The sequence below is a fragment of the Pithys albifrons genome, chromosome 15 (assembly GCF_047495875.1).
Source record: "Pithys albifrons albifrons isolate INPA30051 chromosome 15, PitAlb_v1, whole genome shotgun sequence".
Lineage (NCBI taxonomy): Eukaryota > Metazoa > Chordata > Aves > Passeriformes > Thamnophilidae > Pithys > Pithys albifrons.
The window spans coordinates 18437305-18449466 of record NC_092472.1 but is presented as its reverse complement, the minus strand read 5'-3'; the positions used below and the strand labels follow the sequence as shown (position 1 = coordinate 18449466).

Here is a 12162-nt window from a genome sequence, read left to right as displayed (position 1 = left end):
AAACTTGTTATTCCCTTGGGAACAACTTCCCTGCTGCCTTGTGCAGTAGTGGGTTGGGAGTAACTCTGTCTCCTGTTGGTGCTCCTGAGAGCCCTGACCCTGCTCTTACCTGTGCAAACCCAGAGCTGTCCTACAACCAGCTGGCTCTGAGTATGTCACTCATATTTTAAAAGCTTACAGGTGTTTTTTTCCCTATTTCCCCTGTGTTCCAACGCAGCTGGTCGATGACGAGGCCTGCCCTGATCCGAGGGATGGCTTTCACATCCTCCATGAGCAGCGAGGAGATCTCCCACGAGCACATCACGGTGGAGGCCGCGGACAGCGGCCGGGGCAGCTGGACCTCCTGCTCGAGCAGCTCCCATGACAACTTCCAGAACATCCCCAACCAGAAGAGCTGGGACCTGCTCAACTCCTACCGGCACACGCAGCTGGACGCGCCTATCGCTGAGGTGGAGCCCACAAACTGTTACTCCGAGGAGGGTTATTTGTATTCCGAAGCCTTTTCCAAAGCCAACAGGCCGTCGAAAGCCAGCGCGGAGCTGGACCAGTCCCGGCAGAGCTGGGCCTCCTCCAGCTCCCTCTCGGACACCTACGACACAAACTATGGGACAATCAAGCGCAGGGGGCTGGAGAGCTCCACGGCGGAGCAGCCCGAGGGCTTGGACTCTAAAGCAGGCGCTGACACAGCTTACAAAACTGTCACCTCCAGCACAGAAAAAGGCCTGATAGGTAAGTCAGGGCGGCAGCTCGTGGGAGCTGCTGCTGCAGCTGCTGCCCATTTTGGTATTGGGTTGTTGAGAAAGGAGTTCAGCGGGTCTGGGGCTGTCTGGCACGTTAAATTCAGCTTCCCCCATGGTTGTAATGGCAGCACTGCACACACAGTGTGTTCCCAAGCCACCACCTTCTGCATCACAAGCGTCAGGATAAAGGGGGAGCACAGTTCCCCATCGCTTCATGGGTCTGCAGCAAAGCTGCAGGGAAATGTCAGGCAGCTCCTCTCTGTAGTGTGGCTTTTTGCCTTTTTTTTGGAAGTGTACTCATCATTGCAGATGTTCCCCTGACAGGGAGCAACAGTCACATGCTCCTTGTAATACAGACTTCCCAGGAACTCGGTGGGAAGAGTGTGACTGCTGAGTGCTGTGGAGCTCACCTGCCCCTCTGGGGCACCTTTCATCCCCAGGGCCTTGGTCTCTGGAAGCTCAAGGGCAAAGCACATTCCTTTCCTGTCTTTGCTATTTTAGGCTGCCATTTATTTGATTATACAGCTGCAGTTTGGCTGTGTATGAAAGGAGAAAAACTTAAAAATGTCCTTTCAAATATGCATCATTCTATCAAGCAAGATGTTCTACCCCTGGCCTAGTGAGTGCAGCAGCCAAAACCAAAGGAACAGGGTTAGCAACAAGATAAAACATGGAATGCAAAGCTTTCTAAGACTGTAAGTGAAGGGTGCAGCTGAAATGCACTTTAATTACTGACTGATTGCTGGAGGCGTTTATGTTGCCAAAGGTAATTGCCTGAATAAACTTCACACAGTAGGGCAGAGGGCTTGGATTGGGTTCCCCCTCCTTGGCTTTGGAGTAGAGACCGTGGTGGAGCCTTGCAGAAAACGTGCTCCCAGCTCATTGCTGTGCCTGTGCTCTGCCCCTGCAGCCTCTCAAAGCTGCCCACGAGCTCCTTGAGGAGATGGCACAGTCACTGCTCAGTATGTGCAGTCTTTGCTCACAGCTCTTCCCTCCCTTTCCCGTTTCCATCCTGCACCACAGAGCCTTCCCCCTGTGCTGGTGAGAGCTCTGAGCAGTGTGTGTGTCTGCTGAGGGAAGGACCTGGTGCAGGTGGAGGTGATTCCTGGTTTGCAGATGCAGATCTGTTCGCTGTTCACCACCATACAATATGCCAAAGATACTTCCACTTTATTTCACTGATTGTAAAATGTTATGAATTGGAACTTGATAAAGGACACTTTATTCTTTCATTACTGCAGTAGACTAAAGTTTAGCTCTAGGGAGCCTGGAGCTTTCTCCTTTGAAGGAGAACATACCCACCCTCGCCAGCCCTCCTGCAAATCCAGCCAGGACTAAAGGGGAGGGTTTGCTGGGAGGCCCCAACCCTTCCTCATCCCTTCAGGGGAGGGCAAACCTCCTTCACTGCCCCTCCTTTCTCACAGACAGTGCTTTAAATGAAAATAAATCCTGTCATTCAACAGTGTTAAATCTCTGCCACGTGTATCTCTAAACCCCAGACTGACTGAATTTGGCTTTGGTTGTTTAACCATGAACCAGGGCCATCAGCTGTGAACCAGCTCCTGTTCCTGATACCAACCCTGCAATCTCACAGCTCCACAGTACAATAGGAAATGCTCCTTTATTTTTCATCCCTTCACATTGTTCTAAGATAAGAAGCTATTACAGTTGCTGGAATAAATGAAAATAATGGGTGTGTGCTGTTTAAAATGGATCCAGAGGAAGAATGCAAATTCACTCAATTAACAGATTTTAAAAATTATCCTGGCTTTGAAACTCTCCTGTTGCAGCATGTCCATGGAAAGAGCCCAATTTAACGTGCACATGAGCCCCAGACCTGGAGTGGGAGGGAGGGGAGGCAACTTAAGAAGGGTTAAATTTGGGTTTGGGAGCCTCTGGGACCTGAACAGAGCAGGAAGGGAGAAGATGAATTACATGGCATGGACATTGCAAATAAATATTATTGACTGTAGCCTTTTCATGAGTGCACAAGGTGTAACACAGCCTGCCCAGAGGCTGTTTCTGTGACTGTGCCTGGTTATTTCTCACTTGTAAACAGAGACCATAGTTTTAAGATAAGGGTATAAAAAGAAACAAAGCAAAAAAAAAAAGAAAAGTGTGGATGTGATAAGCTAGTACTCACTCTTGGAAATATAAAACATTGAATGCAGGCTCAATATACAGTTTGCCCCATAGGAGCAGTTTTATGTCATACAGTTTTTTTCCCTGTAGCACAGCTGGGTGGTTTCATGTCTTCATACACACCAGTTGATACAGTGATATTTTATTGTAATGAGTTTCTGGTGAGCCCCTGACCTCCCTTTGGGTGATGAGGTGGATGTGGAAAGCCCAGCAGCAGTTGTTGCTGTGGAGTGCCAGCAGGCTGGGCAGAGTCCCCTTGGGCCAGTTGGCTCAGTGGCTGCTGTTGGCACTGCCAGCCTGGCAGCAGTGGCAGCACATGGGGCAGGGCTGGCTCCATCCTCTGCTGCAGGGGGGCCACAGGAGTAGGGGCTGTAATGAGGGCTGTTCAGTGCAGTCTGAACTCAGAGAAACTTGCAGTCCAGTTAGCTCAGTTGGGTAAAACTTGGTTGTAACAATGCCACGGTCATGGCTCAATCCCCTGTGTGGGCCATTGACTGAAGAGTTGGACTCGATGATCCTTGTGGGTCCTTCCAACTCAGAATAGTCTGTGATTCTGTGATCGTACCACACAGGTGAAATTCAGTATTCCAAGTCAGTTTCCACTCAATTGGCATCTCACCGAAGGAGTTTGGGGGTTCTTTAGCTACTCTGACTTCTTAAAATAAACAGGAAACAGGAATGAAAACATAAATACCTACTGCTCTCGTTATAACCAGTGTTCCTGCGTTTGCATTTTGTTATCAGTTTCTGTTTTGCCATTGTAACATTTCATGATTTTTTAACGTTTTGTTTCCTTTGTTTTCTTCTTTACCATTTCCATTGCTTATTTCTTGTGCCAGTGTACTGTGTCACCTCACCTAAGAAGGACGATAGGTATAGGGAGCCACCGCCCACCCCTCCGGGATATTTGGGGATTTCCTTAGCGGACATAAAGGAAGGATCGCCCCACCACCCACACCTCAAACCTCCAGACTATAGTGTGGCAGTGCAGAGGTCAAAGATGCTGCACAGTGACCTCTGTAGACCTCCAGCAGCTGCTGTGGGTGGCGAGTGTGTCTCCTCGAGGACGCGGCCGTGGCACGGCCGGCAGCCGCCCAGCCCCCTGACCCCCGCCATGCCCGGCGCAGATAGTGGAGAGGATGGTAGGTGAAACCTGGGGCTGGGGGAGCTGGGTCTGCAGGGGCTGCCCCACGGCCCCTCACACCTGCTGGGCTTCTCTGGGGTCACGCTTGGAGATTAAACTCGGGTAATCTCTGTACACGAGTGTGTCTGCATGGCCGTGTGCACCGGCACAGCTGGGTGTGTCGTGCACAGCTGTGGGCATGGGTGGGCATGGTTACATCAGAAGGAATGCCTTCCCTTTGGAAAAAGCATGTTGGCACCAGACTCTCAATTATATATAAAAATATATATATAAATATACATATGCACAGCAATGTGCATGGATGTTCATGGTTAAATCAGAAAGAATGTCTTCCCTTTGGAAAAAGCATGTTGGCACCAGACTCTCAATTATATATAAAAATATATATATACCTATGCACAGCAATGTGCATGGATGTTCATGGTTAAATCAGAAAGAATGCCCTCCCATATACATGTGTAAGTCAGTAAGAATGCCTTCCCTTTGGGAAAAGCATGTTAGCACCAGACTCTCAATTATATATAAATATATATATATATAAATATACATATGCACAGCAATGTGCATGGATGTTCGTGGTTAAATCAGACAGAATGCCTTCCCACATACATGTGTAAGTCAGTAAGAATGCCTTCCCTTTGGGAAAAGCATGTTAGCACCAGACTCTCAATTCTATATAAAGAAATGCATATATAAATATACATATGCACAGCTGGGTGCATGGGTATACATGTTGAAATCAGAGAGAACACCTGTTTAAAAAAAGCACGTGGGCACCAAGACTCTAAATTATATAGAGATAAATATATATATAAATGTGCCTGTGCACAGCTGTGTGCATGGGTGTACATGTTGAAGTCAGAGGAATGCCTTCCCATGTAGATGTTGAAATCAGTAATGCCTTCCCTTTGGAAAAAGTGTGTTGGCACCAAGACTCTAAATTATATATAAAGAAATATATATGTATAAATATACATGGATATATGTGTTTAAATCAAAAGTAATGCCTTCCCATTAGAAAAAGCTTGTTAGCACCAGACTCTCAATTATATATAAAGAAATATATATATAAATACACGTATAAGGTCTCCTAAAGTACAACTGAGACACTTAAGAGCATGTAGATGTTATTTTATTTTTACTTTTTTTTTCTTTAAAATCTGCCCCCTCTCAAGCAGGGAGGGGACACTGACAGACTATGAATGACATGTGGAAATATTCCAGCCTCTCTGGGCTGATGGACTGATGTCCCACTGGTTTAGGTGATGGCTTAAACTGAGTGGTTTGGATTTGGGGAACTCCCTTCATTCCCATGTGCTGGCATTCAGCTGCCTTGTGCCTCACCAGATATTTTTGGAGACTGAGTTTAAAAGTGTTGAACAAAATAATAGTGAACTTCTGTTCTTCTGCAAAGTGCATTTGCTGAATCCTCTGTTCTCTGCCCAGCTTGACCTGACGGTGTCTCTTCAGTTCAATTTTTCATGATCTTGTTTGAAGCCACAGCCAGTGCTGCCAAGCACGGCCTCTGTGGGCTGTCCAGAATGTGAGAGGCTTTGCTGATAAAGACTCCTCTTACATTGTGTCAAAACTGACCTCAGGGCAGGGGAATTTCCACACAATTGTTTATCTGCTGATTTGCTTTTAATGCCTGTGCACCAATGGGATCTCTCCATACCCTTTGCTGGTGAACTCATTTTTTATTAGAGTGTTGTGATCATTTCCTTCCATTTCAGTTTGGTTTCAGATGAGCCTGGATTAAGATTAAAACAATTTGTGATGCAGAATGATCATATCTTGGCCCTTTAAAATATCTAAACAGTATTTAACATCCATATTAGTACTGCAGTTCAAACTTAAAGTAACTGTAAAATTGCCCAGCATTAATTCAGATGTTTCTGATGTAAAACTAAAGAAGCAATTGCTTCAAACATTTCAATCCAAATTTTTCTACTAAATTTAACCATACACTTTTAGAGAAGTGTATTTTACTATTTTTTAAGTGCTTGGTTAATTTTATTTGGGATAAAATGCTCACTGCATGGGAATTTGGTGGCTTTTCTCCCAAATCTTTAGCTTTTGGCATACTGGGAGCTGCATGCTGATAATTTTTGGAGGATCTGGGATTTTCTGTTTTGCAATATGTCTTTATCCTGTGATGATCATACCTCAGACTGCAGAAACTGTGGCTGCCCCATCCCTGGAAGTGTCCAAGGCCATGCTGGATGGGGCTTGGAGCACCCTGGGCTGGTGGAAGGTGTCCCTGCCCATGGCAGGGGGTGGAATGGGATTCTCTAAGGTCCCTTCCAACCCAAACCATTCTGTGGTCCTGTGATTGCTTGAGGATTCCATAAATGGTGATGGGAATATGGAGTGATCAGTGATAAAGACAATGAAAACACTCTGATGAAGTGGTGAAGTCACAGACCCACCTGATCCCATCACTGCTCTGTGCCCTCTGAGCCCCAGGGGGGACTGCAGGAGTGACTGACTGGTTTTCTGTCTTGTTTTGCAGAAGATGAACAAGTGTCAGCAGTGTAAGCCTTGGGCTGTTTGTGTACAGTGCTCACCACACAAGGGACATGGGACAAGGACCTCGTGGTTCTGTTAGCGACCGCTAACGACTTGCTGCTACTGACCTCAGACTCTGCCTGCCCTGGACACGGGTTGGATTCCCCTCTCTACACCTTCCTCCACTCTGCCACTGCCCCAGGAAAACAGAACAAGGTGTTCAAGGAGTGTGCTGACTGCCTGGGCACCAGCTCTGGCACCCAGAGATGGCCTCGTGCCCTGGGGAGGACCAGTTGTCACCACCACTTGAAACTCAGAAGTTCTTCTGTATGATACCACCCAGTCCTCTGGTAGTTCCCATTGTCGTTATTTTCTACATGACCATTAGAAATCTAAGAGTGTTATTTTATGAACTTCAAAAAAAAAAGAAAAGATTATATCAAAATGTCAGCAAAAGCAAAGGACGTTGCTGAAGTATCTGAAAATAATTTATTAATTTAAGTTTTCTTTTTTTTAAATGGGAGTTTCCTTTATTTGTGTTGGGAGTGCTCTGGTTGGCTAATAGAAATATTTAGTCAATGTGACAATAACTTAGCTACCCATCAGCTGTTGTGCTCTCAGAATAAACACAGAAAACTAGAAGTGGGCTGTTCCAGGTGCAGAAATCTAGGAATTTTAGATTTAGTGTAAGTAGAACCCAAAGCCCTGCAGGGCAGTGGGTGTCAGGCCCTGCTCCCCTCCCACATGGACACAGCAGAAACCTGCTGCCCTCCAAGGATTCCTGGAATTCCTTTAGCTGGCAAGAGTTGGTGCTCTCCTCCCCTCTTTAAAAACATTTGAAATGTGGAAGCTGCAGCTCATGGGCACCATTTGGGGGGATCTGGAGCTTTCCCAAAAGAGCTGTAATCAGGTTTGCCCTGCAGAGCTCAGCATGCAAAGTGTGTTCTAAAAACCCAAACTCCAGCTGTGTGTTGTGGGTTTTAAGATCATCCCACACATCCTGGCCTTGCCTCAGAGTTGCACAGGATTTCAGTGCAAAGGTTGTCTTTGAAACAAATAATGAAAGAATTACTGCCTTTCACAGTACAATTTGTGAAACTGAATATTAAACAACATAATCCTTTCATCAGAGCATCATGCATTTTATGATGGGGTAAAAAACCCTGTGCTGTTCCTCTGGAAACTACAGATAATCCAAACCATTTTGTTTTAAATCCTAGTTAGAAATCCTGGTGGTGTTGATGTCAGAGTTCTGACTTACAGCCAGACAGTATTAACCCATGAGCCTCTCTGACTGTGGTAAAAAAATTGCTTCTTTGATTTTGCTTTTAGCCAGCCAGAGTGCAGAGGGGTAGAACTGGAAATACCTGCAGGTTCTTCTCTTTCTTTCTTCTTTCTTTCTGCACATGACACCCCATTCTAGTGTTAAAACCAGACATGAATGTGTGAATATGTATTTAAACATTTAATTGTAAATCTTTGTTGTGATGTTTACAGCCTAAGCTAGAAAGATGATGTTTGTCATTTTTACAGTGCCTCAAAACTGATTTCTATATCCATAGTTGTGAAGAGCTTTAAGGGTTTTTTTCTTTATCCTGTCTGTGTGCAGGGGTGCAAGGTGAATGCAACATTTTTGGAAAATGTCACAAGTACCAAAAACAACCCAAAGCCTTTGATGTGCTTTCCCCACAGCAGCTGCTGCAGCCAGGTGGATGTGTGACCCAGCCTGTGTCTGCCTTCCAGGCTCAGCATTCCCTGCAACCACCTGCAGGGACTGGAATTGGGAGGGTGGAAAGAACAGTGATGCTGAGGAGGGGATGCTTAATTTATTATTAATTGGTTGGCTGGATGAATTTTTGGCACAAGTATCTGAGAAGCAAATAGTTGGAAAAAAAAAATGAAAATAGCATAATAAATGCATTTTGCTTTTTTGAGGCCTTAATGAATATAATGAACCTGCACAGGCCTTAATGAGGACAAAGTAATGCAAGTGTCAAAGCAATGCAGGGCAGGTTGAGAGTTCCCAGCACATGGAACATGGATAACAGAACCCTTAAACTGGTATTCTGGGGGATGCAAATCCAGGTCCTGGCCATCCCACCCTCTGCTGGAGTTTCTCCTGAACTTCTGCCTGCAAACAACAGGCTGTGTGTCCATCAGGAAACCTCCTGAGCTGTGCCAGGTGCATCACCCCATGTGGGGGCTCAGCCTGGGGGTGAGCTGGGAACAAACGTGAGAGGGTGGGGGTTACTGAAGGGGCTTCCTTTCCCCCCAAACCCCAGTGGTGCTGCCTCTGAGGTCAGGGGGGAGCCTCTGGGCAGTGGGTGGGGGTCTGCCCTGGCAGGCAGCAAGAGCAGCTGAGGAAATCACTGCCCAGACCTGGTGTTTGGCACCAGCAGCTCCTCCCCTGAGTGCCCGGCAGGGCTTGGCCACCCAGAACACTCCTGGGCTGAGGGAAGGCCTCGCTGATGGTGTTACCAGTACAGCTGGTGTGCATAGACCATGGAGAGATGAGCTGCTCCTGCTTCTCCTGCCTTCCCAGTGTGGCTGCTCTGCTGCTCCTTGCGGGCTCTTCGCTCCTCCCTTCCTTTTTAACTCGCCCCATCACATTGATCGGGGCTGGGGCCAAATGTTGTTGTGTGTCTGCTGTGGGTTTGAAGAGACATTATCCCTTTTTTGGTCATTCAGACATAGGGAAGGTGGTGGTGAAGACCTGCTGCACCCTGAAGTGATGTGTTCTGGATCACAGAGCCTCACCTGGCACCTCTGCCTGGCACCTCTGGCTCGGGCTCTGATGTTGGTGAACTATTGAGGTGCCTCACATCATGTTCTTCCACTGCCATCCCTGAGTTTCCTCACTCCCTGCTCCTTGTTTGCTCCTGACTTGTGAGTAAAAGATGCAGTTCAGATTCCTGTGATTTAAGCACACCATGTTTCATTATAAATCCTGAACCTCCATCTCACTCCTGAGAAAGCAGTGTGGGTTGGGGGAACTGATTTGGCCTCTCCACTTGCAAAAAGGGTGAAATGAGATCACTGAGCCTCTGAGCTCTGGGTTCATCTCCCAGATGTCCAAGAGAATGAAAAGGCCATGGCTGTGGGTGTTGGCAGTTCATGTTTTTTGCAATGTGGCAAATTTTAGGTGCTTTCCAATAACATTTCCTTCCTTCCTGTCTCCTTCCTTTTGCCTTTACTCCAGAGGTGCAGCCTCACCTTGAGTCCTGGGGGCAGTTTTGAGCACCACAATATAAAAAGCTCTTAGAGAGCATCCAAAAGAGGATGGGAAGGTCTGGAGGGGAAGTGTGTGAGGAGCAGCTCAGGGCACTTGGTTTCTCCAGCTGGAGAAGGAGAGACTGAGGAGAGACTTCACTGGGGTCTGCAACATCCTCATGGGGGGCAGAGGAGGGACAAGTACAGATCTCTTCACTCCAAAGACCAGGGACAGCCCCCAGGGAATGGCTGGAGTCGTGCCAGGGCAGGGACAGCACCCAGGGAATGGCTGGAGCTGTGCCAGGGCAGGGACATCCCCCAGGGAATGGCTGGAGCCGTGCCAGAGCAGGGACATCCCCCAGGGAATGGCTGGAGCTGTGCCAGGGCAGGGACAGCACCCAGGGAAGGGCTGGAGCTGTGCCAGGGCAGGGACAGCCCCCAGGGAATGGCTGGAGCTGTGCCAGGGCAGGGACAGCACCCAGGGAATGACTGGAACTGTGCCAGGGCAGGGACAGCACCCAGGGAATGGCTGGAACTGTTCCAGGGCAGGGACAGCACCCAGGGAATGGCTGGAGCTGTGCCAGGGCAGGGACAGCACCCAGGGAATGGCTGGAGCCGTGCCAGGACAGGGACAGCCCCCAGGGAATGGCTGGAGCTGTGCCAGGGCAGAGACAGCACCCAGGGAATGGCTGGAGCTGTGCCAGGGCATGGACAGCACCCAGGGAATGGCTGGAGCTGTGCCAGGGCAGGGACAGCACCCAGGGAATGGCTGGAACTGTGCCAGGGCAGGGACAGCACCCAGGGAATGGCTGGAGCTGTGCCAGGGCAGGGTCAGGTTGGATCTCAGGACAAGGTTCTTCCCCAGAGGGTGGTGGGCACTGACCAGGCTCCCCAGGGCAGTGGGCACAGCCCCAAGGCTGCCAGAGCTCCAGGAGGGTTTGGATGATGCTCTGGGGCACAGGGAGTGACTCCTGGGGATGGTCCTGGGCAGGGCCAGGAGTTGGAGTCAGTGATCCTGAGGGGTCCCCCCAGCTGAGCACACTGGGGGGGTCAGGGTGTGATGGTGCCCTGGGAGGGGCAGAGCCCATGGCTGGGGTCAGGCTGTGCTGGCACTGGGGGCACCTGCCCAGGGCAGAGAGTGTGCCCAGGGCTGGATCTGCCACTCCCAGAGCAGCCTGTGGGGCCACAGGGCTGCTGCAAACCCCCTTTCATCACCTCCCAAGTCATTTTATGGCAGACAACAGTGGAACTATGACCCTGTCATTTGAGTTTTTATAAAGCATTGGAATTTTTCAAGGATAATTTACCACTGCCTTTGCAAAAAGAGAAGGAAAAAGGGATATTCTCTCTTTGGAAAAGCTTTACACATTATATTTTAGAACACTTGTATAGAGGGTAAGCTACCTTGAATTCCCAACCCAGCTTTTGCTTCTGTTGTGCTTTTTATTGTTTTATCTTTATTTTTGATATACCTGGAATGCAGTTTAGCTTGGTATAATTAAATTCTAAATATGTGAGCATATTGGCAAAACTGCACAGATGTAATGATATTCCAATAGCAATTGTACTGCACAAGTCAGTGATTGTAAAGTATTCTGTAACAAGCAATGTTTGTCTCCTATTTTTTGATACCTCTTACACTTATGTCTTTTAGAAAGACAGTGCCTCTGTATGCTTTTTGTATTTTTACTGAGTGATTGTAAATATTTGTTATATTTTTGGTTAAGAGAATGTTTAAAAGTACTGTTTATTATCCAATCTATTAATATGTTGGAACCAATAAACAATCTACATATATTAATTGTTTTTAGCAGTTATTCTCTGGAGGGTGGGGCTGAGATCACCCAAAAGATCAGCTTGGTGGGAACCTTATGGAGAAATGTTTTAGGGAGCAGGACACTCGTGTGATGTGAGGGTGATGTGCTGGCAAGCAGAGGCTGCAGCTTCTCTGCCCCTGTGCCAAGGGCATTTGGCTCCCTGCCTGTGCCTGGGGCTGTGGGCACACACCTGCCAGTCAGGTGAGAGCTGAGCTTTCACCTTCACCATCTGACTCCTTTCTCTGAGGCATTTCAGCTTTAGAATCTCAAATCACTGAGTGGTTTGTGTGGGAAGGGACCTTAAAGCCCATCCAGTCCCACCCCTGCCATGGGCAGGGACACCTTCCAGCTGCTCAGAGCCCTGCCCAGCCTGACCTGGTGCTCAGAACTTTGATCAAAACCAACGTGGTTTTCTTCTCAGGAATCTTCGATTTTAGGCACTTTTCTGGGACGTGATCATGTTTTTATTTTTTTTTTAGCTTCTGAAAACTGCTGTTCTTGTGGAAGAAGGAAGAGTGAGCAGAGCTGCCACAAGAGGCCAGCATTGCCCTGTGAGCCTGTGGGATGCTCAGCCAGCACCCATCGCTCTGCTGGGTGGCAG

At 47.9% G+C, this 12162-nt stretch overlaps 1 protein-coding gene across 8 annotated transcripts in view; it reads left to right on the top strand.

The window, feature by feature from the left end:
* RAPGEF6 (Rap guanine nucleotide exchange factor 6) overlaps positions 1-11530 on the top strand; it is a 124109-nt gene extending 112579 nt beyond the window's left edge. For 6 of the 8 annotated variants that reach the window (XM_071569896.1, XM_071569893.1, XM_071569894.1 and 3 more), the window contains 3 exons: positions 218-729; positions 3722-4024; positions 6539-11530. In XM_071569896.1, the coding sequence (XP_071425997.1) occupies positions 218-729; positions 3722-4024; positions 6539-6564 (841 nt within the window). In that variant the 3' untranslated portion in view covers positions 6565-11530. The remainder of the gene's footprint in view (positions 1-217; positions 730-3721; positions 4025-6538) is intronic. The other 2 variants (XM_071569900.1, XM_071569897.1) reach the window with 1 other exon arrangement.
* The last annotated feature ends 632 nt before the right edge of the window (positions 11531-12162 follow it).